Source organism: Rhinopithecus bieti, unplaced genomic scaffold (genome assembly GCF_001698545.2).
Source record: "Rhinopithecus bieti isolate Rb0 unplaced genomic scaffold, ASM169854v2 scaffold_21117, whole genome shotgun sequence".
Lineage (NCBI taxonomy): Eukaryota > Metazoa > Chordata > Mammalia > Primates > Cercopithecidae > Rhinopithecus > Rhinopithecus bieti.
This window is the reverse complement of record NW_016810185.1, coordinates 805,972-828,781: the sequence shown is the minus strand read 5'-3', so window position 1 is coordinate 828,781 and position 22,810 is coordinate 805,972. Positions and strand designations below refer to the sequence as shown.

Here is a 22,810-nt window from a genome sequence, read left to right as displayed (position 1 = left end):
CACATTGTACTGCTATGCTCTCATATGTCACTCCATGCGGACCTAGACTTAACTGTACAAGGGAACCTTTGATTGTGGCAATTACCCCAGGTATAGTCTCCTCTGAACTGAATTGTTTCAGAGTCAGAATTGGTAGTGACCTCTGAGCTCATCTCATCTACAGGAAATTCCTTCTACAACATTCAGGCCAGTAAGTCTGTCAGCCTCTGCTTAAATGCTCCTAATGACAGGAGCCTCATTACCATGCAAGACAGCTTTCTCCATTGGTGGCCACATCCCCAGTGGCTGGACAGCAGACCTTATAATGACCTGAAATCCCCTGATGTGAAGCCTTCCTCTATGATTCCTTGTCTTTGCTTTTTTGGAGCCATCCAGGAGTGAAAGCCCAATTCTAGCACTCTCAGTCAATGTTTAATGATGATGATATCACACTTGAGGAAACTGAGTCAAGGCAGGGCTACCCCCAGTAGGAACAGGAGCCAGGAAACTCCACTGGGAATTTGTGTGATGCTGGAGGCTATATCATGACAGCCACCTCCAGTTTCGATAGGAGAGGGCTCTTCACTTTGACATGGCTCAGGAGTGAGCATGGTGCAGTGGGGAAGACGTGGGCTTGGGAATCAGACACAGCTAAGTTGAAACCCTGGTCTTTTATAAGCAATGTGGTCCTAAGCCTACTGCTTAATCTCCCTGAGCCTCAGTTTCTTCCCCTGATGGTTCTGTAAGGTAACGTATAAAACTCTGATGTCCTGCCGCACTGCCATTGGGCCCATTCTTCCTATTGTTTGTGGTTGGAGGGAGGGCAGAGAGCACGCTGTAAATCCACCCTTCATTCAGTTCTGTCCGCTGACATCGCAACCCTCCATCTCTCTGCAGCACTTCAGTGGGGAGTTTCCCATCTGGAGAGAGCAGTGACCAGGGTCCCCGGACACCCACCCAGCCTTTGTTGGAGTCTGGCTTCCGCTCCGGCAGCCTGGGACAGCCCAGCCCATCTGCCCAGAGACACTACCAGAGCTCTTCTCCTCTCCCGACTGTGGGCAGTAGCTACAGCAGCCCCGACTACTCACTTCAGCAATTCAGCTCGTCTCCGGAAAGCCAGGCCCGAGCTCAGTTCAGTGTGGCTGGCGTCCACACAGTGCCTGGGAGCCCTCAGGCGCGTCACAGAACAGTGGGCACCAACACTCCCCCTAGCCCTGGCTTCGGCCGGCGGGCCATCAACCCCAGCATGGCTGCTCCCAGCAGTCCCAGTTTGAGCCATCGCCAGGTGATGGGTCCACCAGGCACTGGCTTCCATGGTAGCACGGTCTCCAGCCCCCAGAGCAGTGCAGCGACCACCCCGGGGAGCCCCAGCCTGGGTCGGCACCCAACAGGGGCCTATCAGGTTTCTGGCCCCCACAAAATGCGGCCACCACCGCCCGGGGAGCTCCCAGCCTGGGCCGGCCCCTGGGGCTCACCAAGGCAACCTGGCCTCCAGTCTCCATGAGCAATGCATAAGCCAGCCCTGGAAGCCCCAGCCTGGGGCCGTCACCTGGGGAGGGTCTGGATCTGTGGTTCCTGGCAGCCCCTGCTTGGACCGGCATGTGGCCTATGGTGGCTACTCTACCCCTGAGGATCGGAGACCCACAGTGTCCCGGCAGAGCAGTGCCTCTGGCTACCAGGCTCCTTCCACGCCCTCCTTCCCTGTCTCCCCTGCCTACTACCCTGGCCTGAGCAGCCCTGCCACCTCCCCGTCGCCAGACTCAGCAGCCTTCCGGCAAGGGAGCCCAACACCGGCCTTGCCAGAGAAGCGAAGGATGTCGGTGGGAGACCGGGCAGGCAGCCTCCCCAACTATGCCACCATCAACGGGAAGGTGTCTTCGCCTGTCGCCAGCGGCATGTCCAGTCCCAGCGGGGGCAGCACTGTCTCCTTCTCCCACACTCTGCCTGACTTCTCCAAGTACTCCATGCCAGGTGGGCCTCTCCCCTTCCATTTTCACCTCTCCTGCTGATGAAGTATGTACAAGAGTGAAATATCTATCCCAGTGAATGTTCTAACATTCCCTTGGCAGGCGACCCTGGGTGAATCTCTGACTTCTAGGACTTAGTTTATCTGTATAAGGAGAGTTGGAGGTGTCTTCCCCATAAGTGTGCTGCGGTTGTGGATGCTGAGATGAGGATGTAGATACAGATGAGGATGATAAAAAGAATAATGATGAATAGTATTATGGTTATGATTATCATCATCCTCATAGCCATTACCACTTGCTGGGCACATGCTGTGTGCCAGGCTCTGAGCTAAGTACTGTCTCATTTAAGCTTCTTGGCCACTTGGTTAAGTAGGTATTAATATTATTAACCCCAGTTTACAAACTGAGGCTTAGAGGCTCTGTCACTTGTCTAGTATCATACAGTCAAGAAATGGCAGAGCCAGGCTTCCAATCCAGGCCACGCCACCCCAAAACTAATGGTCTTCAAGCATCATTGGAGTTATCTTTATCATGTGTCCGTATCTTGGGAGGTCATCATTATTTAGCATGACCTTGAAAACCTGCCTTCCAAACCTGGATCTCCATACCTTTGCCACCCCCGCAGTGGCCACATCACTCCTCAAAGACCGAACTTCACTGAAGCCCATGCAGGTTTGTACAGTGAATTCTTCACCCATCGTCAGAACTTGCCACCTTTGCCTCTACTTAGATAGCTCATTGTCTAAACACAAAGGCCAGCCTCTAACTTGACTGTATGCACCGTGGCCCTGAATGTTTGAGGCAGATTTAGAATGTTTTGGGCCACCTCAGATGGGCCCCAGCTGCCTATATTCTCCCGGTATCACTCTCAGATCCTGCTCTGAGCCTGCCAAGCCAGGACACCTAGAATGACCCTGCACCCCCTGTTTCCTGCCGCCCCCCGGGGACATCTGGTTCCCAGCCCCTCTCCTTGAAGGATGCAAAACGTCTAGTAGCTGGGACACTTCCTGTTTCCCACCATCTTCCCTGCTTAAAATAGCCTTTGGAGTCAACACAGGAAGGCACGTGGGACTGCAGCCGCCTCTGACAGCTCATTAAACAGGCCATGGCAGCAGTGGGGCCTGGGGCTTCGGACGGAGAAAGGCAGCCTGAAGCAGTTGCACGGCCCAGCTGACTAACCCAGAGACCTTCTTCAGCACACAGCTGCCAGAAAAGGGAGCTGACGTCTCCCCTCACGCTCGCCCGAAGACAGATCCCAGAAGCATAAGGGAGTGTAAATCATAGGTTGAAATTGACTAAGCACTGGAGACACAACTTGTGTCTCCTGATCTGCTCTCTTAACTTTACAGTGTCTTTCATGCCAGCTTCTGTCTCTGAAGACAGGAGAGGAAAAATGTGGAATCCTCATCTTTTCTATTTCCCCTCCCTTTTTTTTTGGTTTTCTTTGGTGCCAAAAGCTGAAGGAAGAGGTTGAGAGTGAGGGCCACACATCCTGATGCTTAGACAGGAAGATCCAGTTTAGCTGGTCCTAAACTGGCTGCTAGGGCCTCTTACCAAGGTCACCATCTGTGTGACTTGGGCAAGTCACTTCTCATCTCTGAATTTCTCCTTATATGTAAAATTAGGCAGTTGGACTCTGTCCTGTCTGAGCTCCCTCCAGAATCTCATGTTCTACAACAAATTCTCAAGGTCTGCAAAGAGTCTGGGCATGGGTGTGTGTGGGGGTGTTGTCTGCCTGAGAAGCGGGGTGCCCGACATGCAGTAGATGGCCTCTAGATTCTAGGCCAGCTATCACCTGTTTAATCCAAAGAGAAGTGTTTTTTTTTGTGCTTTGTGATGCAGAACATAGGCTTTCCCTGTGGAAAGTGAGGAGGGGCCTGGGGAAAAGGGGGCAGAAATGGATCTTTCTGCCCTCATCTTCATGGTGTGTATGCTGAAGTTGAGAAACTGAGCCTGTGGAGAAAGGTTCTAGAAGCAAGCGTTTTAGCCCATGGGAGAAAAGCTGTAGGAAGGGTTTAGTCACAGTCTTCTAGGGAAACAGGGACATGGGGTAGAGGGAGGCTTTCGGTGGTCTCTGCAAGAATGCAGTGCCAGGCCCTCCACCAGGAGGTGGCTCAGCCACCCAGAGGGCGGGCAGGGGATAGGGGATGGATGAGGAGGCCGAAGGTCCCTTCCACTGTGTGTTCGAGGACATCAGCTTTTGATGTCAGTTTCCTGGGGCTGCCATAACAAAGGACCATGTGCTTAGTGGCTTAAAAATGACAGAAATGTGTTCTCTCACAGTTCTGGAGGCTAGAAGTCCAAAATCAAGGTGTTGGCAAGGTTAGCTCCTTCCTGATGTTCTGTGGGAGAATCTGTCCCAGACCGCTCTCCCAGTTTCTTGTGGCCGCCAGCATCCTTGGTGTCCCTTGGCATGTAGACGCATCACCCCAGTATCTGCCTGCACCTTCCATGGTGCTCTCCCCTGTGTATATCTCTGTCTACTCTCCTTGTAAGGACACCAGGCCTACAGGCATACTGGATTAAGGCTCACCCTAATCCTGCGTGACCTCATCTTAATTTGTCTACATCTGCAAAGACCCTATATCCAAATAAGGTCAAATTCACAAGCACTGGGGTCAAGACTTTGATGTATGTTTTGGGCGAACACAATTTAACCCATAACACTTTCGTCCCTTCTCCTGCTTTAGACAACAGCCCGGAGACACGGGCTAAAGTGAAGTTTGTCCAGGATACTTCTAAGTATTGGTACAAGCCTGAGATCTCCAGGGAGCAGGGTGAGTGCTGGGCTCTGTGGTCCATCAGAGGTCATAGCTGGCTGAGGCCTCCTGTGTCTTCCCTGGGCAAGGAACAGAGGCAAATTCAGTCCTCTTTGTAGCAGGGGGTCATCACAGAGGGGGCTGGGGTTGAAGTTAGATAGTAGGAAGCACTTCCCGCAGTGAAGTGTGGGAACACAGAAGCAGTGGTTGTAGACACTTCTTGGAAGGGTTCTTAAAAACAGCAAAGCCTTGGTTTTCCTGGGCAAAGTAAAAGGTCTGCCAAGATAACATGAAACTTTAGCTCTCTGTCTGCCTCATGTGGGAGGTTTTTGCATTTTACAGAGAGAGAGAACAAAGTTGGGAATGTGGGAATGATTCTCAGGGGAAGCCTGTCTGGGTGTGGGACAGGGGTCAGCAACGGCAACCCGTGGGTCAAATCTGGATGCTGCCTGCTTTTGTAAATGAAGTTTTATTGGGGCGCATCCACATCTGCTGGCTTGCATCCTCGCTGTGCTGCTGTCCTGCTGCAGTGGCAGAGTGGAGTAGTTGTAGCAGAGGCTGCATGGCCTGCGAAGCCTGAAGTATTTACTCTCTGGCCATTTACAGAGTAAGTTTGCCAGCTGGGTGTAGTGGCGCACACCTGTAATCCCAGCATTTCAGGAGGCCAAGGCAGGGGGATCGCTTGGGGCCAGGAGTTGAAGACCACACAGGGCAACATAGTGAGATCCTGAATCTACAAAAAAAAGAAAAAAGAAAATTAGCCAGGCAAAATGGCACATGCTGAACAGTGGCCTGTGGTCCCAGCTACTGGAGAGGCTGAGGTGGGAGGATCCCTTGAGCCCAGGAGGTCCAGGCTGCAGTGAGCCATGATTGTGCCTGCATGCCAGGCTGAGTGACCGAGTGAGGCCCGGTCTCACAAAAACAAAAAACCCAACAGAATAAGTTTGCCAACCAGAGTACAGGAAGACCCTTAGGAGTAGTTAAATTCTAACTTCAAAGAACGTTGTCTCACCTAAGAAAGAACAAAAGTCGGTAGGCTCAGTGAGACTTAAGTAAAACTAGTGCCACCAATGTCTTGCTTCCTCCCCTCTCCTTGTCCCTTCCCCATGCAGCCATCGCACTCCTCAAGGACCAGGAGCCGGGGGCCTTCATCATCCGTGACAGTCACTCCTTCCGAGGCGCCTACGGGCTGGCCATGAAGGTGTCTTCACCACCTCCAACCATCATGCAGCAGAATAAAAAAGGTAACCTCATCTCCCAGAACGGGGCTCAGGACAAGGTGAGCTTTACAGTTGCTAAACCTGGAGGTGCTGGAGGGACCCAGGGTGCTGTGCAGGACCCTAACTCCCATCAGACTCTTCGGAAGAGGGTGTCTTGGGCTTGGCGATGGTTGGGGTCAAAGATGGGGAAAGCAGGAGATTGGGTGCCTGCCATGTGTTTCCTGAGGGGTGGGAGAGCAGCAGAGGGCTCTGCAGTCCGTGGGGCTCCAGTCACGTTCTCTCTTCGGCCATTTCTCCCATCTTGGCCCTGCATACTGCAGAAGTTTTGAAGCAGTCTTGAGAGGTGGTGGGAGGAAGCCATGGGAAGGGACTGAGCCTCATTTCTTTCTCTTTGTCCTAGGAGACATGACCCATGAGCTGGTCAGGCATTTTCTGATAGAGACCGGCCCCAGAGGAGTCAAGCTCAAGGGTTGCCCCAATGAGCCAAACTTCGGTGAGCTGTCCCTGCTGCCCCCGTCTCTACAGTCTGGCCTGAGTCTTGGCCCTGTCCTGGGTTCCTCCAGGGGTCTGACCCCAAGTTCTTTCTGACAGGCTCTGCCAGCCACCCTTGTCGTAAATTCCACAGAGAAAATGAATGGAGGCTTGTCTCCCTCTGCAGTGCGGCTCCTAATTCTGCCAAACTGCATTCTGTATTTGTCCTACCCAGCTGGGACTTGTTCTCATTATAACTGGAGTAACAATAGTAAAATCAGCTGCCTTAATTGACCACCTACCATGTGAATGTCACTGTCCCAGCACCTTCTATCACGTCTGGCCTCACAACCATCCTGTTTGGTAGGGGTCATCCTCCCTAATAGGGAGGAATTGACACATGAAAAAATGAGAGTCATCAAAGTTACACTTACCTGAGAACCAACAGGTGAGATGTGACTGAGCTGGGATTGGATCCCACAATTCTCTGATCCTTCTGCCCTGTTCTCAGAGGAGCCCCAGTAACTGGGGCGAGTTAGGAGCAATGTTAGGAGGAACTTTCTGCAAAGGAAAGTTGTTAGGTAACTTTATGACTGCTGGAGTGAACCTTGGGAATCTTCTCTTTTGGATCTTGTTAAACAAGAGGGTGTGAATTTTCAGCTTTGTTGGTGGATTGAGGTAGAGTTAACAAAGAAATGGAAGATCGTGTGTATCGGGATGAGGGTGAGGTGGAGGTTTCCCCTCTGACTTCCAGTATCGCTGCCCCTGACGTGCTGTCTGCTTCCCTGCAGGATCGCTGTCTGCCCTTGTCTACCAGCACTCTATCATCCCATTGGCCCTGCCTTGCAAGCTGGTCATTCCAAATCGAGGTAGGAACGTGAGACTCTTGGCTCACCACCCACACCTTTGAGCTGGCCCCCATCATGTCTTGATCCTGCCAGCCACTCTGGACATGGGCCAGGGCTGGAGGACACACATCATTTTACCAATCTGGAGAAACTCAAAAATTACTCTCCTTTTTTTCCTATTAAAAAAGAAGAAAAAAATTATGAAAAAGCTTGACTCAAGGAACATACATAAATGGACTTGCCAGATTATTCAGGAAAACCCTCTGTGTGAAGAAATTCATATGGAATCTTCAGACCACATGTCATCCCAGGGATGACAGGAGATAGGAGAAGTAGGGGACAGGAGACATGTCCTGGAGGATGAGATGGGCGTCTGGGGAAGAGAGCGGGGAGGCAGACTGAGGTATTGGGGGGTTGGTCTGGATGGAGAGGAGAGAGCAGCCTCAGGAAAGGGAAGGCAGTGCCTCGATGTCGCTGGATTTTCTAATCTGTGTGCTGGGAGGGTGCTCCCTGACTGAGGGGACGCTGAGCTGTTAGGGAAGAACAAGTCCTCTTTTGATTGTGGGAAGTTGGAATGGACTCCAAGAGCATGAGGACATGCAGGATGAGAATTTGAGTGAGATGGCAGGGCTGGGGAGGGGGTGTTCAGCTTCTCTCATGGAGGCGCATCAGCCCTGGAGCATGGCAGGTGGGCACCTGGAACTCCTCCCAGCATAGGCCTCTATTGCCCAGCCCTCAGAGACACAGGGCTCACCTGAGGGTCATTGGCCTCACCCCCGGTGCAAGGTCTCGGAACTGGGAGCTGGGCTGCCTTCTCCCCACTCTCTCTGTTCAACAATAGGACCTTCAGAAGCACTCCTAGGCTGTGGCCCTAGGATTTTTTCTAGTCTTTCTTGGAGCTCCTGGGGCTATGCCCACACATAACACCTCTAGTATTTTTGGACAATTTCTATTTATCCAATTCAGTTCATTGAACTATTAATGGTAATGGACCAACATTATTAGCTTATAAGTTCAAATACAACCTAAATAGCACTATTAACCAATGACACAATTCAGACGTGAATTGAATTATATTCCTATGGAATTTACCATAGTAGTTCAGCAATTAAAAAACTGTTTAATATTTAGATTGTATAAACCTGTCGTTTTCGAAGTATGGGCCTAGACCGACAGCATCAGCATCTCCTGGGGACTTGTTAAAAATGCAAATATTGGCTGGGCATGATGGCTCATGCCTATAACTTCAGAACTTTGGGAGGCTGAGGTGGAAGGATTGCTTGAAGTGAGGCATTCAAGACCAGCCTGGACAAGATCAGAAGACCCTGTTTTTACAGAAGAGTAAAAAAATTAGCCAGGCATGGTGGCTCATGCCTGTAGTCCCAGCTACTCTGGAGGCTAATGTGGGAGAATCCGCTAAAGCCTGGGAGTTTGAGGCTGCAGTGAGCTGTGATCACGCTACTGCACTCCAGCCTGGGTGACAGAGCAGGATTTTGTTTAAAAAAAAAAAATTATCTACCATGTACAATGTGATGTTTTGATAAATGCATACATTGTGGGTTAAATCAAGCTAATATGTCCATCACTCAATTCTTATTAACGTTGGAATTAGAGTTATGCTGGATCAATGGTTTAATGAATTAGGGAAATTAGAGGATTTATTGACCTACACAAAGATATATCAATGCAAAACAATAACAGCAATGCCAATTGTCACTTGAAGGCTTGCTTTATGTTAAGCACTGGCTAAATTGTACATGGAATCTCTCAAAAACCCAGTGACATGGGTACCATGATCATCTTCTTTGTTTTATAGATACTTAGTAAGTGCTGGGGTGAGAGTTTGAGCCCAGTTCTGCTGGACTCCAGAGCTCACAACCAGTGTGCTGGCTGCTTAGAGCAATCATCAAACATTCAGACTGAGCCTAACTCAGGGCTGACTGCCATGTTCTGGTATGAAAAGCAACGTCCCTTGCACCAAAGAGTTGCAGAGCTCACCTTCAGCCCAGCCAAACTTGTGCTTCTTTCCAGCTCTAGGGTTTTAATTCCTACTGAATTTTTGTCTCAGACCCCACAGATGAATCGAAAGATAGCTCCGGCCCTGCCAATTCAACAGCAGACCTGCTGAAACAAGGGGCAGGTGAGTGGTCACCTGAAACTACCCATGCCCAGGCCTTCCTTTCTGCCTTCCTGCCCTGATCCCTCCTGCAGATGCAGGCTGGAGGTCTCTCCAGGCCCAAATGTCTCCGGGAAGATCACATTTCTATGTGCAGATGCCTTGGCTCAAGGCTAGCCTGAAATTTATCTGCTACCTTCTCCCTGAAGAATGGATCTGGGTTAATGTCCTCACCCACCCCGGCTCCCATGACTCCCCCTTGGGTTGGTTTCTTCCAGCCTGCAATGTGCTCTTCGTCAACTCTGTGGACATGGAGTCACTCACTGGGCCACAGGCCATTTCCAAAGCCACATCTGAGACACTGGCTGCAGACCCCACGCCAGCTGCCACCATCGTTCACTTCAAAGTCTCTGCCCAGGGAATCACTCTGACTGACAACCAGAGAAAGTAAGACTCCCCTGCCTGCTCTTGGGTGGGGTTCTCCTTCCTGTGACCCATCTGTTCATCCATGTACCCATCCATTTACCAATTGATTAATTCCTTGCACCCAACTGCTCATCTACCCTCCTGTCCATCTATCTTGCATCTACCTCCCATCTACCCAGCTACTTATCCATCCATGCATCCATCCTAGCATCCATCCATGCATCCATGCATCCATCCATCCATCCATCCATCCATGGGCATCTATCCATCCATCCGATGCATCCATCCATCCATCCATCCATCCATCCATCCATCCATCCATGCATCTATCCATCCGTCCATCCATCCATCCATCCATCCATCCATCCATCCATCCATCCATGCATCCATCTATCCATCTATCCATCCCTGCATTCATTCATCCCTCATCTATTCCTGACCACCCATTTTTCCCTTCATCCATCTATATCTCCATCTATCCATCCACCCATTCATCCATCCTTCTGTGAGAATTTGCCAGCATTGCGTATATGGCTATAAATACAACTGATAAAAAGGACCTGCTTTCTAGGAGCACAACTCATCCACTTGAACTCTCTCCTAACAGTGACCCCAGCCTCTTTGCTTCTTCTTCCAACCCCTCCCCACATTTCCTATTCCTCAGTGCCAGTTTCTTCCTTTCCCAGCCCCTGGCATTTGGGATGATTCTATGGCATATCTGTCTCTGTACATTGCTTAGGTTGCCAGTGTCAGCAGCTCAGGCCATCTTGCTCATAAGAGAGAGGTTGTGTGGACCTGTGATAGCCACAGACGGTGGAAGGGTGGCCTGACCTGCTGGTGGAAGGAGGGGAAAAGCAGCCCCTTCAGCACTCATTCTCTGTTTATCTGATGTCTGTGCTGCAGGCTCTTTTTCAGACGCCACTACCCCCTCAATACTGTCACCTTCTGTGACCTGGATCCACAGGAAAGAAAGTAAGTCTCTTGCACACAGCTTCCCTCCCACACAGCTCTCTAACACTGATGTTTGTGTGGGTGCATGCATGTGCATGTGCGTGTGTGTGTGCATGTGTGTACATTCTCCATTCAGCTGGAAGGTCTGCCCATGTGTGAATAATCGTGTTGGGCATCTTTTGAGTCTTTCCCGCTATAGATATGGGGACTCTCCTAGGGACTCAGTGCCCATGGCCACCCCTTCTGTCATGCCCTGACCCTGAACCTGCCTCTCCTCTCCACGATGGGAGAGCCCCTCAGGAGGCAGGCTGCAGTGTTCTCTCCACCTTGAATGCATCTCTGTGTGAGCTTGGGCAGCTCCTGTCCCCTGGGAATGGGGAGTCGGTCCCCTGCCTTCCTGCAGAAGGTCTGGGTGTGTGTGGGGCTGGGCTCTAGGGAGAAAGTACGGTGATTTACCCTAAGTCCACTTTCTCTCCACAGGTGGATGAAAACAGAGGGTGGTGCCCCTGCTAAGTAAGTGTGACTTCTTACCCCCACCCAGCAGGCTGGCCTTTGTACTTCACAGCGAGGGAAGCACGGGGCTCATGTAGAAACCAGGGCCAGGGGTAGGGAAGGAGCAGCAAAAATCTTTGTGCCAAGGTCACTCAGCTTCCAAGTGAAGCTTGACCAGGCATACAGGCCTTTTGCCTTGTCCTTCCTCCAGGCCAGAGGCCCAGCCTCTGGTCTAGCCACCTTCACTCTCCCAGGGTCAGAAGCAGCAGGGATGGCAGGAAGTGGACAGAAAACAGAGTCTCATTGGAAGCAATGGAAGTGGGGCAGGGGTTGCTTACATGATCTTTTCTCCCCCAATTCTAGCTGCCTTTATTCTTGTTCTTGCTTTTTTGGGCTTTCCTGTGAGTCTTGTGGCCGAGCAAGACAGCCTTACTAGAATGTGGAGCCCAGAAGGTCTGAATTCTGGGGATGGCCTGGGACCTTTGGGTGGATTCCTCCATCCAGTGGACACGTCCTAGGGGCCTCCAAGGAACTCAGATCCTGCTTGGGTCTCTGACCCTGCCCTCAGGAGGCCCATTGGCACAGCAGATAAGATAGATGTCTAAATAGCACTAAGATGCTTCTGTGAATTTCGAACTGTGTTCTAAGGATCCTAGTATCCTTGGATTGCACCTGGTGTTCAGAAGGGAGGGAAAGCTCTGCTGCTCGTTGCAGTTGTCTATCAGTAGGAACTAGGGTTTCTCACAATCACAAAACCAAAACAAAATATAGGCATAACCTGGGGTCTGAAGCTGACATGAGACTGTCACTATGATCTGTCATCCACTTTTCACTTTGTCAGGATTATTCCAACAACCCTATTATCCTCACTGATTGACTTTATAATAGGTAAATGTCATGCATTTGGATCGCTGTTTATAGCTGTAAAATACTGCTTTCACCTTTATACATGCCACCTTCATACAAGGTTGCTTTAGAAAAACAAAACGTTCACTGTTAAAAAATATGTCAGTTGCAAGGGAGGGAGAGGCAGCAAGAGAGTTCAGCTTACATCTGGGGAGCTCATGCAAGAGAACACATTAGCACCTCAGAGAGGTGGAAAGAGCAGATATTTAAGGATGGGTCTTCAAAGACAGGTTCAATTTGGACAGGTCAAAATGAGAATGGGAGTAGGAGGGACTATTTCAGGGGAGGGGCCTCATGGCCACCAGACTGCAGGCTCCTTGAGGGAAGGGCCATGTCTGGCACACGGGGAGGCTGGTAAATATTTGTTGAGTGAAGAAATGAGAGAACGGAGGCTGGAAGAGCAGAGGCAGGAGGAGGCTAGTGAGGATGCCTCAGTCCAAATGAATGGACTGACTAGTCTATCACATGATCAGTGATGGTGGCTTAGGAGAGGCCATGTGGGATGGTAGGGCTCAGCCCTGTCCAGGCTTCATAGGGTCATCAGTGCTTTGAGTCCCTGCATCTCCCATGTCTCTGCTGGCCACGGCGGCAGGCTGGAACTTCGTGTTTGAAGGTGCTTGTGCTCACTCACCACAGGGCCCTGCGAGGGGAGAGGGTCAGGGACAGAAGGGAGCTGGGCCCCTAAGCCTGGAAATACCTCTTTTCCTCCTTCAGGAGCTGGTTTTGAGTTGAGCCTCCTGCTGAAGAGGCTTTGATGGGTGGGGCAGAGGCCGCAGGGAGAGGCTGAGCAGGGCAGTGGGCTAACAGGGAATCGTGACAGGGACAAGGCGAGGCCAGCCAGGGATCTCAGGTGCAAAATTCAAGGAGATGTTAGCTCTTGGGATCTTGCAAGGGCTCCCTCCTGCCCTTAGGGGCTGAGGCTTCTTGCCTGGATCTATTCCTTGTGGCAGATGACAGGATTGGTCTATTGCGGGAGCCTGGGAGCCACAACTGAAAGGAATATCAGGGGAGGGCAGGCTCGGTGCTCCAGTCAGGTGCAGTTGCTGGGTCTCCGTCCTGGTAGACACCCACAGCCAGAGCTGGCATGCTTCCTCCCTCTGCCAGGATCACCCCCACCCCTTCTCAGGGTCTGAGCCAGCCAGGAAAGGCAGATGCTGGGGGCTGCCCTGTGGACCCCAGCTCCCTGCTCCACCTGGGCATTACCCCAGACCTTTGGCCCTGTTGCTCCTGGCCCCTGAAACAAGGCTGGGGGAGCACAGCTGTAGGAAATGCAGGATTGTGTGTGTGTGTGGGGGGGGGGGTGCGTATATGTTGTTTGTGTGTGTATTGTTTGGCGTGTATATGTTGTGTATGTGTGTGGCCTGTGTATGTATGTATGCATGGTTTATGCATGTATGTGGTATGTGTGTGTGTGGTGGTATGTGTGGTGTGTGCAGTGGTGTGTGTGTGTGGTGTGTGCAGTGGTGTGTGTGTGATGTGTGCATGTGATGTGTGTGATGGTGTATGTGTGTGGTGATATGTGTGTTGTGTGTGTGTGATGGTGTGTATGGGTGTGAGGGTGTGTATATGTGTGGTGGTTTGTGTGGTGGTATGTGGGTGGTGTGTATGTGTGTGGTGTGTGTGCGTGGTGGTGTGATGGTGTGTATGTGTGTGGTGGTTTGTGTGGTGGTATGTGGGTGGGGTGCATGTATGTGGTGGTATGTGTGTGGTGGTGTGTGTGTGGTGTGTGTGATGGTGTGTATATGGTGGTGTGTGGTGTGTGTTGGTGTGTGTGATGGTGTATATGTGTGTGGTAGTGTGTGTGGTGTGTGTGGTGTTATGTGGGTGGTGTGGTATGTGTGTGGTAGTGTGTGTGTGGTGTGTGTACGTGGTGGTGTGATGGTGTGTATGTGTGTGGTGGTTTGTGTGGTAGTATGTGGGTGGTGTGTATGTGTGTGGTGGTGTGTATGTGTGTGGTGGTGTGTGTGGTGTGTGTGATGGTGTGTATGTGTGTGTGTGGTGTGTGTGGTATGTGGGTGGTGTGTGTGTGGTGTGTGTGGTGGTGTGTATGTGGTGGTATGTGGGTGGTGTGTATGTATATGGTGTGTGTGTGTGGTGGTGTGTGATGATGTGATGAGTGTGGTGGTGTGTGTGGTGTGTGTGATGGTGTGTGTGGTGGTGTGTGTGTGTGGTAGGTGTGTGTGTAGTGGTGTGTGTGGTGTTATGTGTGTGGTGTGTATGTGTGTGGTGCTGGGTGGTGTGTATGTATGTGGTGTGTGTGTGGTGGTGTGTGATGGTGTGATGAGTGTGGTGGTGTGTGGTGTGTGTGATGGTGTGTATGTGTGTGGTGGTATGTGTGTGGTGTGTGTGTAGTGTGTGTGTGGTGTGTGTGCTGTGTGTGTGTGGTGGTATGTGTGTGATGGTGTGTGTGTGTGATGGTGGTGTGTATGTGTGTGGTGTGTATGTGTGCGATGGTATGTGGGTGGTGTGTGTGGGGGGGTATGTGGGTGGTGTGTGTGTGGTGGTGTGTGTTGTGTGCTGTGTGTGTGTGGTGGTATGTGGGTGGTGTGTATGTGTGTGGTAGGTGTGTGTGGTGGTGTGTGTGTGGTGTGTGTGTGGTGGTATGTGATTGTGTGTGGTGGTGTGTGTGGGGTGTGTATGTGTGTGGTGGTATGTGGGTGGTGTGTATGTGTGTGGTGGTGTGTGGTGTGTATGTGTGTGGTAGGTGTGTGTGTGGTGTGTGTGCTGTATGTGTGTGTGGTGGTATGTGTGTGATGGTGTGTGTGTGGGGTGTGTATGTGTGTGGTGTGTGTGCTGTATGTGTGTGTGGTGGTATGTGTGTGATGGTGTGTGTGTGGGGTGTGTATGTGTGTGGTGGTATGTGGGTGGTATGTGTGTGGTAGGTGTGTGTGTGGTGCTGTGTGTGATGGTGTGTGTGTGGTGGTGTGTGTGGGGTGTGTAGGTGGGTGGTGTGTATGTGTGTGGTGGTGTGTGGTGAGTATGTGTGTGGTAGGTGTGTGTGTGTATGTGTGTGATGGTGTGTATGAGTGTGGTGGTGTGTGGTGGTATGTGTGTGATGGTGTGTGTGTGGTGGTGTGTATGTGTGCGGTGGTGTGTGGTGTGTATGTGTGTGGTAGGTGTGTGTGTGGTGTGTGTGCTGTATGTGTGTGGTGGTATGTGGGTGGTATGTGTGTGGTAGGTGTGTGTGTGGTGCTGTGTGGTGGTATGTGTGTGATGTGTGTGTGGTGGTGTATGTGGGGTGTGTATGTGGGGTGTGTATGTGTGCGGTGGTGTGTGGTGTGTATGTGTGTGGTAGGTGTGTGTGTGGTGTGTGTGCTGTATGTGTGTGGTGGTATGTGGGTGGTATGTGTGTGGTAGGTGTGTGTGTGGTGCTGTGTGGTGGTATGTGTGTGATGTGTGTGTGGTGGTGTATGTGGGGTGTGTATGTGGGGTGTGTATGTGTGTGGTGGTGTGTGGTGTGTATGTGTGTGGTAGGTGTGTGTGTGTGTGGTAGGTAGGTGTGTGTGTGGTGGTGTGTGGGGTGTGTATGTTTGTGGTAGGTGTGTGTGTGGTGTGTGTGATGGTGTGTATGAGTGTGGTGGTATGTGGGTGGTGTGTATGTGTGTGGTGTGTGTGGTGTGTATGTGTGTAGTAGGTGTGTGTGTGGGGGGTGTGTGTGCTGTATGTGTGTGTGGTGGTATGTGTGGGGTGTGTATGTGTGTGGTGGTATGTGGGTGGTATGTGTGTGGTAGGTGTGTGTGGTGGTATGTGTGTGATGGTGTGTATGAGTGTGGTGGTGTGTGGTGGTATGTGTGTGATGGTGTGTGTGTGGTGGTGTGTGTGGGGTGTGTATGTGGGTGGTGTGTGTGTGTGTGGTAGGTGTGTGTGTATGTGTGTGGTAGGTGCGTGTGTGATGGTGTGGTGGTGTGTGTGATGGTGTGTATGAGTGTGGTGGTGTGTGGTGGTATGTGTGTGATGGGGTGTGTGTGTGTGTGTGGTGGTGTGTGTGGGGTGTGTATGTGGGTGGTGTGTATGTGTGTGGTAGGTGTGTGTGTGATGGTATGTGTGTGATGGTGTGTATGAGTGTGGTGGTGTGTATGGCACACAGCGAACAGCCGAATCCCGCTTTGCTAACTTTAGCTGCCCTGGTCCTGCGGTAGGGAGAAGGGATTCCATCGGAATCTCCAGCTGTCCTCATTTCCCCATCTCGCTCTAATTAGCAACATGCTAGCTGGGAGGGGGCCTGAGCTCACATTCTGTTCTCTGCCCTCATATTTTTAACTCTGTTTTGCAAAGAGAACACTGGGTCACTCCAGTCCTGCGGGTAGGGGTGGGGAATGGGTGTGGGGTCCACCTTCCCTTTTTATTTTCTGGCTTCCAAAGTTCTTAAGCCCAGGAAGAATAAGTGTGTGTGTGAAGAGGTGTGAACTACTTGACCTTTGTCTCCCTGACTTTGTGGTGTCTGAGGAGGCCGAGCTCTTTGCAGGCAGACAGCACTTTCCTGATTGGCATACATGTTGTGTGTCAGAACAGTCAGTAGGGGTAGGGCTGGGATGGGCGGGGAGAGGCCTGTCTAGGAATGTTCCCATTTTATTTTGGTCTCCTCCCCACCCCTCACTATCCAGCTTTGTCAGTCCCCTGCAGCTTCCCTCGCACCCCTCCAAGGGGGATTTCTGCCCATCCTTAAACAAGGCGGGACACTGTTTCCAGGCCTTGGCTTGCGGTCAGGGGAGTGCACAGAGGATTCTCTTCTGTGCCTCTCCGAGTCCCTGATGCTGAGGCTTACTGGAGGGATGGGGGAGAGAGGCTGGCCTGAGACCAGCTTGCTCACCTGGGCTGCTGTCTACCTCCTGGGGTTCCATTTGCCCTCCCCTCATGCCCATTGCCCTCTCCTGCCTGCAGGCTCTTCGGCTTTGTGGCCCGGAAGCAGGGCAGCACCACGGACAATGCCTGCCACCTCTTTGCTGAACTTGACCCAAACCAGCCGGCCTCTGCCATCGTCAACTTTGTCTCCAAGGTCATGCTGAATGCCGGCCAAAAGAGATGAACCCTGCTGCTTGCCCAGGGCCAGTGCCTTGGGGAAGGGGCGCGTGGGGAGGGGACCCGTGAATCCTGACCACTCTTGAACCCAGAAGGAGGACTTTGGGCCAATTTCGGAGGAGAGAAGAAAGTGCAACGTGGGGAGAGGGAAGTGAATTGCAGAGGGGAGGGGGAAGAGAGAGAGAGAAAGAGGGAAAGCAAAAGATGGAGGAGAAGAACTTGGATTCCCCTGGGTAGATGGAAACTGCAAAAACCCAAAGCCTCCAAAACTAACCAGGTCCGCCTAACACCCCCTCCCTACCCTGAGAAGACGGATGTCCTCAAAAGAGAAGGAACAAACCTCCTTGGGAATCCACAATTTTTGGGGGGTGGATGGAAAAGCTCTGTCTCCTTAACTCAACTGCTTTGCAAGGGGAAATCAAGCTGGGTGAATCTTTTTCTGGCCACCTGTAGGGTAGGTTGTCAAACCAAACAGTCACCGTGAGACATCAAGTGGCAGAACTTGTTTGCTTGAAAGTATCTCAGACCTAAGGCACCTCAGGTCTCTTTGCTGTGCCTTCACTATATTGTCGTGTGGGTGTGTGTCTGCACCCACATCCTCACACATTGATCTAGTTCTGCCTTTATCCACTCGAATTATAAACAGCTCGGCTTGTCCTTGTCCCATGTGTTTGTAGACACACATGCATATTGTCCAAAGATTAGGGTTGGCGGTGGCAGGGCAGCAGGGGAGGGACAAACAACCAAGCTGTGGGTGGCAGAGGCTCTCTCCCGGTGCCTGCACCTGCACTCTAGTGGTCTAGTGGCCCTGGGTGCCGCCAGACCCTTCTCCTCTGCAAAGACCCCAGCAGGAGTGGGAGGGTCTGCAATGGCATCACCCTGTCCCGCCTTGGCCAGAAGGCTGGAGCTTTGGTTTGAGGAGGTAGAAATATGTGTGTCCATACGAAGAGATCTGTCAGAACAGGCAGCTGTTGAGCCCGGAGTGTCTTCCCCAAGGCCTGTGGCTCAGCAGCAAGGAAGGCAATTTGCTCCTGCTGGGGTCCTGGACTCTGCCTTAGCTGCCACCTCTCAGCCCTGTTCTTGGGTTTCATGCCCCAGGACCAGCCTTAATCAGACCTGCTTACCTGCATGATGCCTTTTCAGGGGCTGGGGATTGAGCCTTCCTGCTCTGCCCAGCCCTGTTCTATTCTGCAGGGTCCCTGTGTTGGAATTCACCCTGGGGAACCTGCTTCCTGCTCAGTGAGGCTCAGGGGAGAAACCTGGAGTCCTTATCCTCCCCTCTGTAAGTGTTTTAGGGTCTGGCTTTTGCAGGCACCCTCTGACCTCAGCAGAGCTCCTGGGGCTGCTACCTGTACACCGTATCACCTACCTACAATGCCAAACCTCGCTGTCACCCTTTCTGCCTTGGTTTCCCCAGCTGAGCCACACTGCCCATGCAGCAGAGGGCAGAAGGCTTGCACTTGGGCCAAAGGGCCTAAGGTCCACTGGACAGTTGGGAAGACACCTGACCACCATTTAAGGACTCTAAGCCAGAATGGAAAATTCACCAGGACTCCATTCTTAAGCCTATGGGGGTCCCCTAGAGAAAGGCATTGTACTGATATATAAATATATAATATATACATGAGACATACTGACAGAATCTGTAAGCTAATAAAATGTAAGAAAAGGCTAAAAAAGAATAGGTAAATTGACAAGAAGTATTTATTGTTTTTCCATATTGCTTTATTGCCTTCCCTGGGTATAAACCAATTCCTATCCCTTTTTACATATGTAAGTAAAGCCTGAAGTGTAGGGGGCCTTTGTTCTTGGAGCAGCCAGGTTCTCCTTGCCCTGGCCTTGGCCTTCCCTAGACTGTGTGGGGCTCAGCATTGGGAGGGGTTGCATATGTTCCACCCTTTGGCCCCATTACTCTTCAGCAAGCCAGCGGCCCAGCAGTCAGCTCCCAGGATGGGTGGGGAGCTGTCCCTGCCTCTGCAGGCCTGAGTGAATGTGTGAGCATGCGGGGACATGGGTGTGTATGGCACACATAGGTGTGTGTGTGCCTTTTGTATTTTTTCTCCTCCAAGGAGCTGTGTCAGTGTGGACTTTCTATTTCAGGGAGTTGGAAAGGAGGGTTTCTGCAGAAGGTGGAGAGCAGAGGCAGAGGCCCCACCGGCCACCCCCTGCTTCCCAGAGTGAAACCTTGTGCCTGGTGACTGAAGTCCCTCCAAAGTGCTCTTCCTTCTGAGATATTCAAGCCAAATATCTGGGTTTCCCCCTCTCCTCATTCCCTAGCAAACCCCAGTTATCTCCCAAGATAGGAGATATTTCCCATCCCCTTCCTTTGTAAATATCTCATCTCCCACTGGACAGCCCAGGAGCCTCTTCCTGGCATGGATGTTCTGTCCATACTTGAGGCTGGGCGGTGTATCAGACCCTTCAAGCAGCCTGGCTGGTGCCCGGGACTGAGTCTGGGGTCAGCTTTCATAGTCGCTTTCCTCTTCCTCACCACCCACTGCAGCCCACCTTGCATGCATGACCAGCCCCTCCATTCCAGCCTGAGCTGTGTGTGCCCCTGCGGGAGGACCCGCTGATGCCAGAAAGCTGGTAACTCCCTCCCAGCATCCCTGCGGAAGGAGTCAGTTTCTGAGAGTGTGGCCTTTCAAGGTGAATGATGAGGAAGGGTTTCCCAGTCCCCACAGTGGCCCCACCTCTGGGCCCTGCACCAGAGCCCTCCTGTGTCACAGGGAGCTGTGCAGTAATGTACACACCTACACGCACACACCACTCCACGCACACACCACTCCGCATTGCAGTATATTCTTGCCAAAGATTTCCTTTAAAAGAAAGCACTTTTACTAATTATTATTTTGTAAATGTTTATCCTCTTCTGTCTTCTCCCTCCCTCAATCTATTTTACTGTTGTTTATTGTTGAATCTGTGTGTCAGCCAGGAGAGCACTGTCTGGCCTTGAACATGGGCTGGGATGGGAAAGGGTCTGGGAGAAGATGGGCAAGAAAAAGCTGGGGAGTCATGGCCATCGCAGCGACGCAGACCCCAGCAGGCTCAGTCCCGTGCTGCAGCCAGCTGTCCAGCTGGATGTCTGGAGGGAAGAGGGCAGAGGAGGGTCACGTCCTTTCAGCTGGGGGAGGGGCCCAGTGAGCTCCATGTGGCTCTTTGCCAAGGGGAGCAAGAGGGAAGGACTGGGGGAGAAAACAATGGAGAGGGGACCAGAGAAGGAAAACAGGGAGGAAGTGAGCAGTTTGATCAGCCCGCTAGCATGGTGTTCTGGCTCTCTTATTTAGCCAGGCACTTGAGGGACAGATACATCACATTCTAAGTTTGGGAAAGGCCTTTGAGCCACCTCATCTGAGCCTCTCCTCCAGTAGCTCTGAAAGCTGTGGACACCAATGGCCAGGATTCCTTCCCCCCTGGCTTTTGAGGCCCCCTGGGTCTTCCGAGACTGGCCAGGAGAGGGATGGAGGGGCCAGTGGTTGTGTGAGAGCAGGAGGGGCAGTCCTTCTGGACAAGTGTGATGCCCCTATAAAGGGCTCTCAAGAGGTTGGTGAGTAGGGGATTCTGCCTTGTTCTGATGAGCCTGCACAGGGGCTCCAGGGGAACATGCTGTCCAGGGAACACAGAAGGGTGGTGAGTGTGATCAAATCTAGTCTCACTCCCACTTTTTAGTCTCACTCTCACTTTTGTCCATCACTCCTGCCTCCTGCATCTTCTCCTTTTTTTTTTTTTTTTTTTTTTTCCAGTTTTAGGACCTGGGGAGATCATGTGAGTCAAGGGAGACACCCAATTCTGCCCCCACACTCGGGGTCCTCCAAGAGGTTAGGGGGCGGAGTCCCAGAGCAGCCCTTTACCCGAGGTCCAGGCCCTGGAATCCTGAGACTTGCGTTTCCTTGGCCAGTGGTAACACAGGACGTGTGTGTGCATGTGCAAGTGTGGATGTATGTATGTGCGTGTGTTTTGCTCATCTCTTTAGGGAACTTGGGGGTAGGGGTTGGAGGTGCTGGGCAATGGAACTTCAAGTTCAATGTTGCCCAGCAGTGAGGGGAATCAGGAGGTGAGGCCTGTAGGGCAACCAATTGGTGGAGTCTCAGCGATGGCCCAGGTGAGAAGTGGGCCACCCAGAGGGGCAGGGTGGGGGCCTCATCCCTCTTGGCCCCTCTGTCCTCAAATGTCCAAAATGTTGGAGGACCTCTGTTCATATCCCACGCCTGGGCTCTTGCCAGCAGTGGAGTTACTGTAGAGGGATGTCGCAAGCTTGTTTTCCAGTCAGTGTTAAGCCGTTTGAAACTCTCCTGTGTCTATGTTTGTTTTGTGCGCGTGTGTGAGAGCACATCAGTGTGTGCAGGCTGTGTTTCCCCATTTCTCTCCTCCCTTCAGACCCGTCATTCAGAACAAATGTAAGAAATCCCTTCCCACCACCCTCCCTGCCTCCCAGGCCCTCTGCGAGAGAAACAAGATCACCCAGTATCCTCCCCCACCCCAGCTGTGTATTTATATAGATGGAAATATACTTTATATTTTGTATCATCGTGCCTATAGCCGCTGCCACCGTGTATAAATCCTGGTGTATGCTCCTTATCCTGGACATGAATGTATTGTACACTGACGCGTCCCCACTCCTGTACAGCTGCTTTGTTTCTTTGCGATGCATTGTATGGCTTTATAAATGATAAAGTTAAAGAAAACTCTGTGCCGTTATATATCTGTGTTGTTTGGACAGGGGTCTGCCACGTCTCTGGTGGGCAAAAAGGGGCCTCTTCAGAGATCCAGGTGGGCTTCAGCAATGCCTCTGGTGGACAGCTCAAATCCTCCCAGCGGCTTCCCCACCATCCGCATTGTGGTTCTGGTTCCATGTGTTTATTCATTCAGACTCTTTCAGCTGGAAGAGAAACTCAACTCAAACTTGTTTAAGAAAAAAATAAGTTTCTTGGCCCAAGTGACTGAGAAGTCCGGGCCTAGCTGCATTTAAGAGCTCAAATGGTAGAATCAGGAATTCGTCCCCATCACTTGGGTCTGAGTTGGCTTAACTTTCAGGCAAGCTGTATCTGAGCGGCAGTGCCCTCAGATGCTCTGGGCTTCCATCGCACCAGCTCGATAGCCCTAGGAGAAGAGGGCTCTTTTCTCCCAATGTTCTCAGCAAGAAACGGGGACACGTGCTCATTGGCTCTGATCTGGATCCTGCCAGGCTCATATGATTAACTCGAAACCAATCACTCTATCCGGATCTGGGTCATGCAACTGCCTCTGGAGCCTCCTGAAACTACGGGGACTGAGAATGGGGAAGTGGTTGATCCCGGAAGGGGTGAGGTCTGTCAGAGAGAGGGGGAACACGGGTTGTCAGGCAACATCTCTCAGGGCTGGTGCCCATCAAGTGGCAAATGTGTGGTTCACTCGTGCACCAGGCCCAGGGTTCCTGGGTGAATTCTTTGGAATTCAGAAAGTTTGGGAGTGGTACCTATTGAGGCACGCCTAGCACAGCACAGGGGTCTCTGGGAGATCCAAAATACTCAATGACATGGTGCAAGCTCTCCCCTGAGCTCACCGTGTGGCTGGAGGGGGGCTTGGATCAGCTTATTTGAGCAGGTTTGTGCTGAGCCCTCAGTGACCCTCATGGTCCTCCTGTGGGCGGCCTTCTCAAGTTTTTGGGTCTTGGGAT

The 22,810-nt window shown here is 51.7% G+C and overlaps 1 protein-coding gene across 1 annotated transcript in view; it reads left to right on the top strand.

Moving 5' to 3' along the window:
- The window catches only part of TNS1 (tensin 1), a 181,236-nt gene extending 159,394 nt beyond the window's left edge, over window positions 1-21,842 (top strand). Inside the window, 12 exon segments of the mRNA XM_017891571.1 lie at window positions 877-1,396; window positions 1,399-1,438; window positions 1,441-1,950; window positions 4,637-4,723; window positions 5,818-5,949; window positions 6,326-6,418; window positions 7,188-7,265; window positions 9,313-9,384; window positions 9,639-9,807; window positions 10,690-10,758; window positions 11,218-11,250; window positions 17,017-21,842. Of these exon segments, the coding sequence (XP_017747060.1) occupies window positions 877-1,396; window positions 1,399-1,438; window positions 1,441-1,950; window positions 4,637-4,723; window positions 5,818-5,949; window positions 6,326-6,418; window positions 7,188-7,265; window positions 9,313-9,384; window positions 9,639-9,807; window positions 10,690-10,758; window positions 11,218-11,250; window positions 17,017-17,161 (1,948 nt within the window). The 3' untranslated portion in view covers window positions 17,162-21,842.
- The last annotated feature ends 968 nt before the right edge of the window (window positions 21,843-22,810 follow it).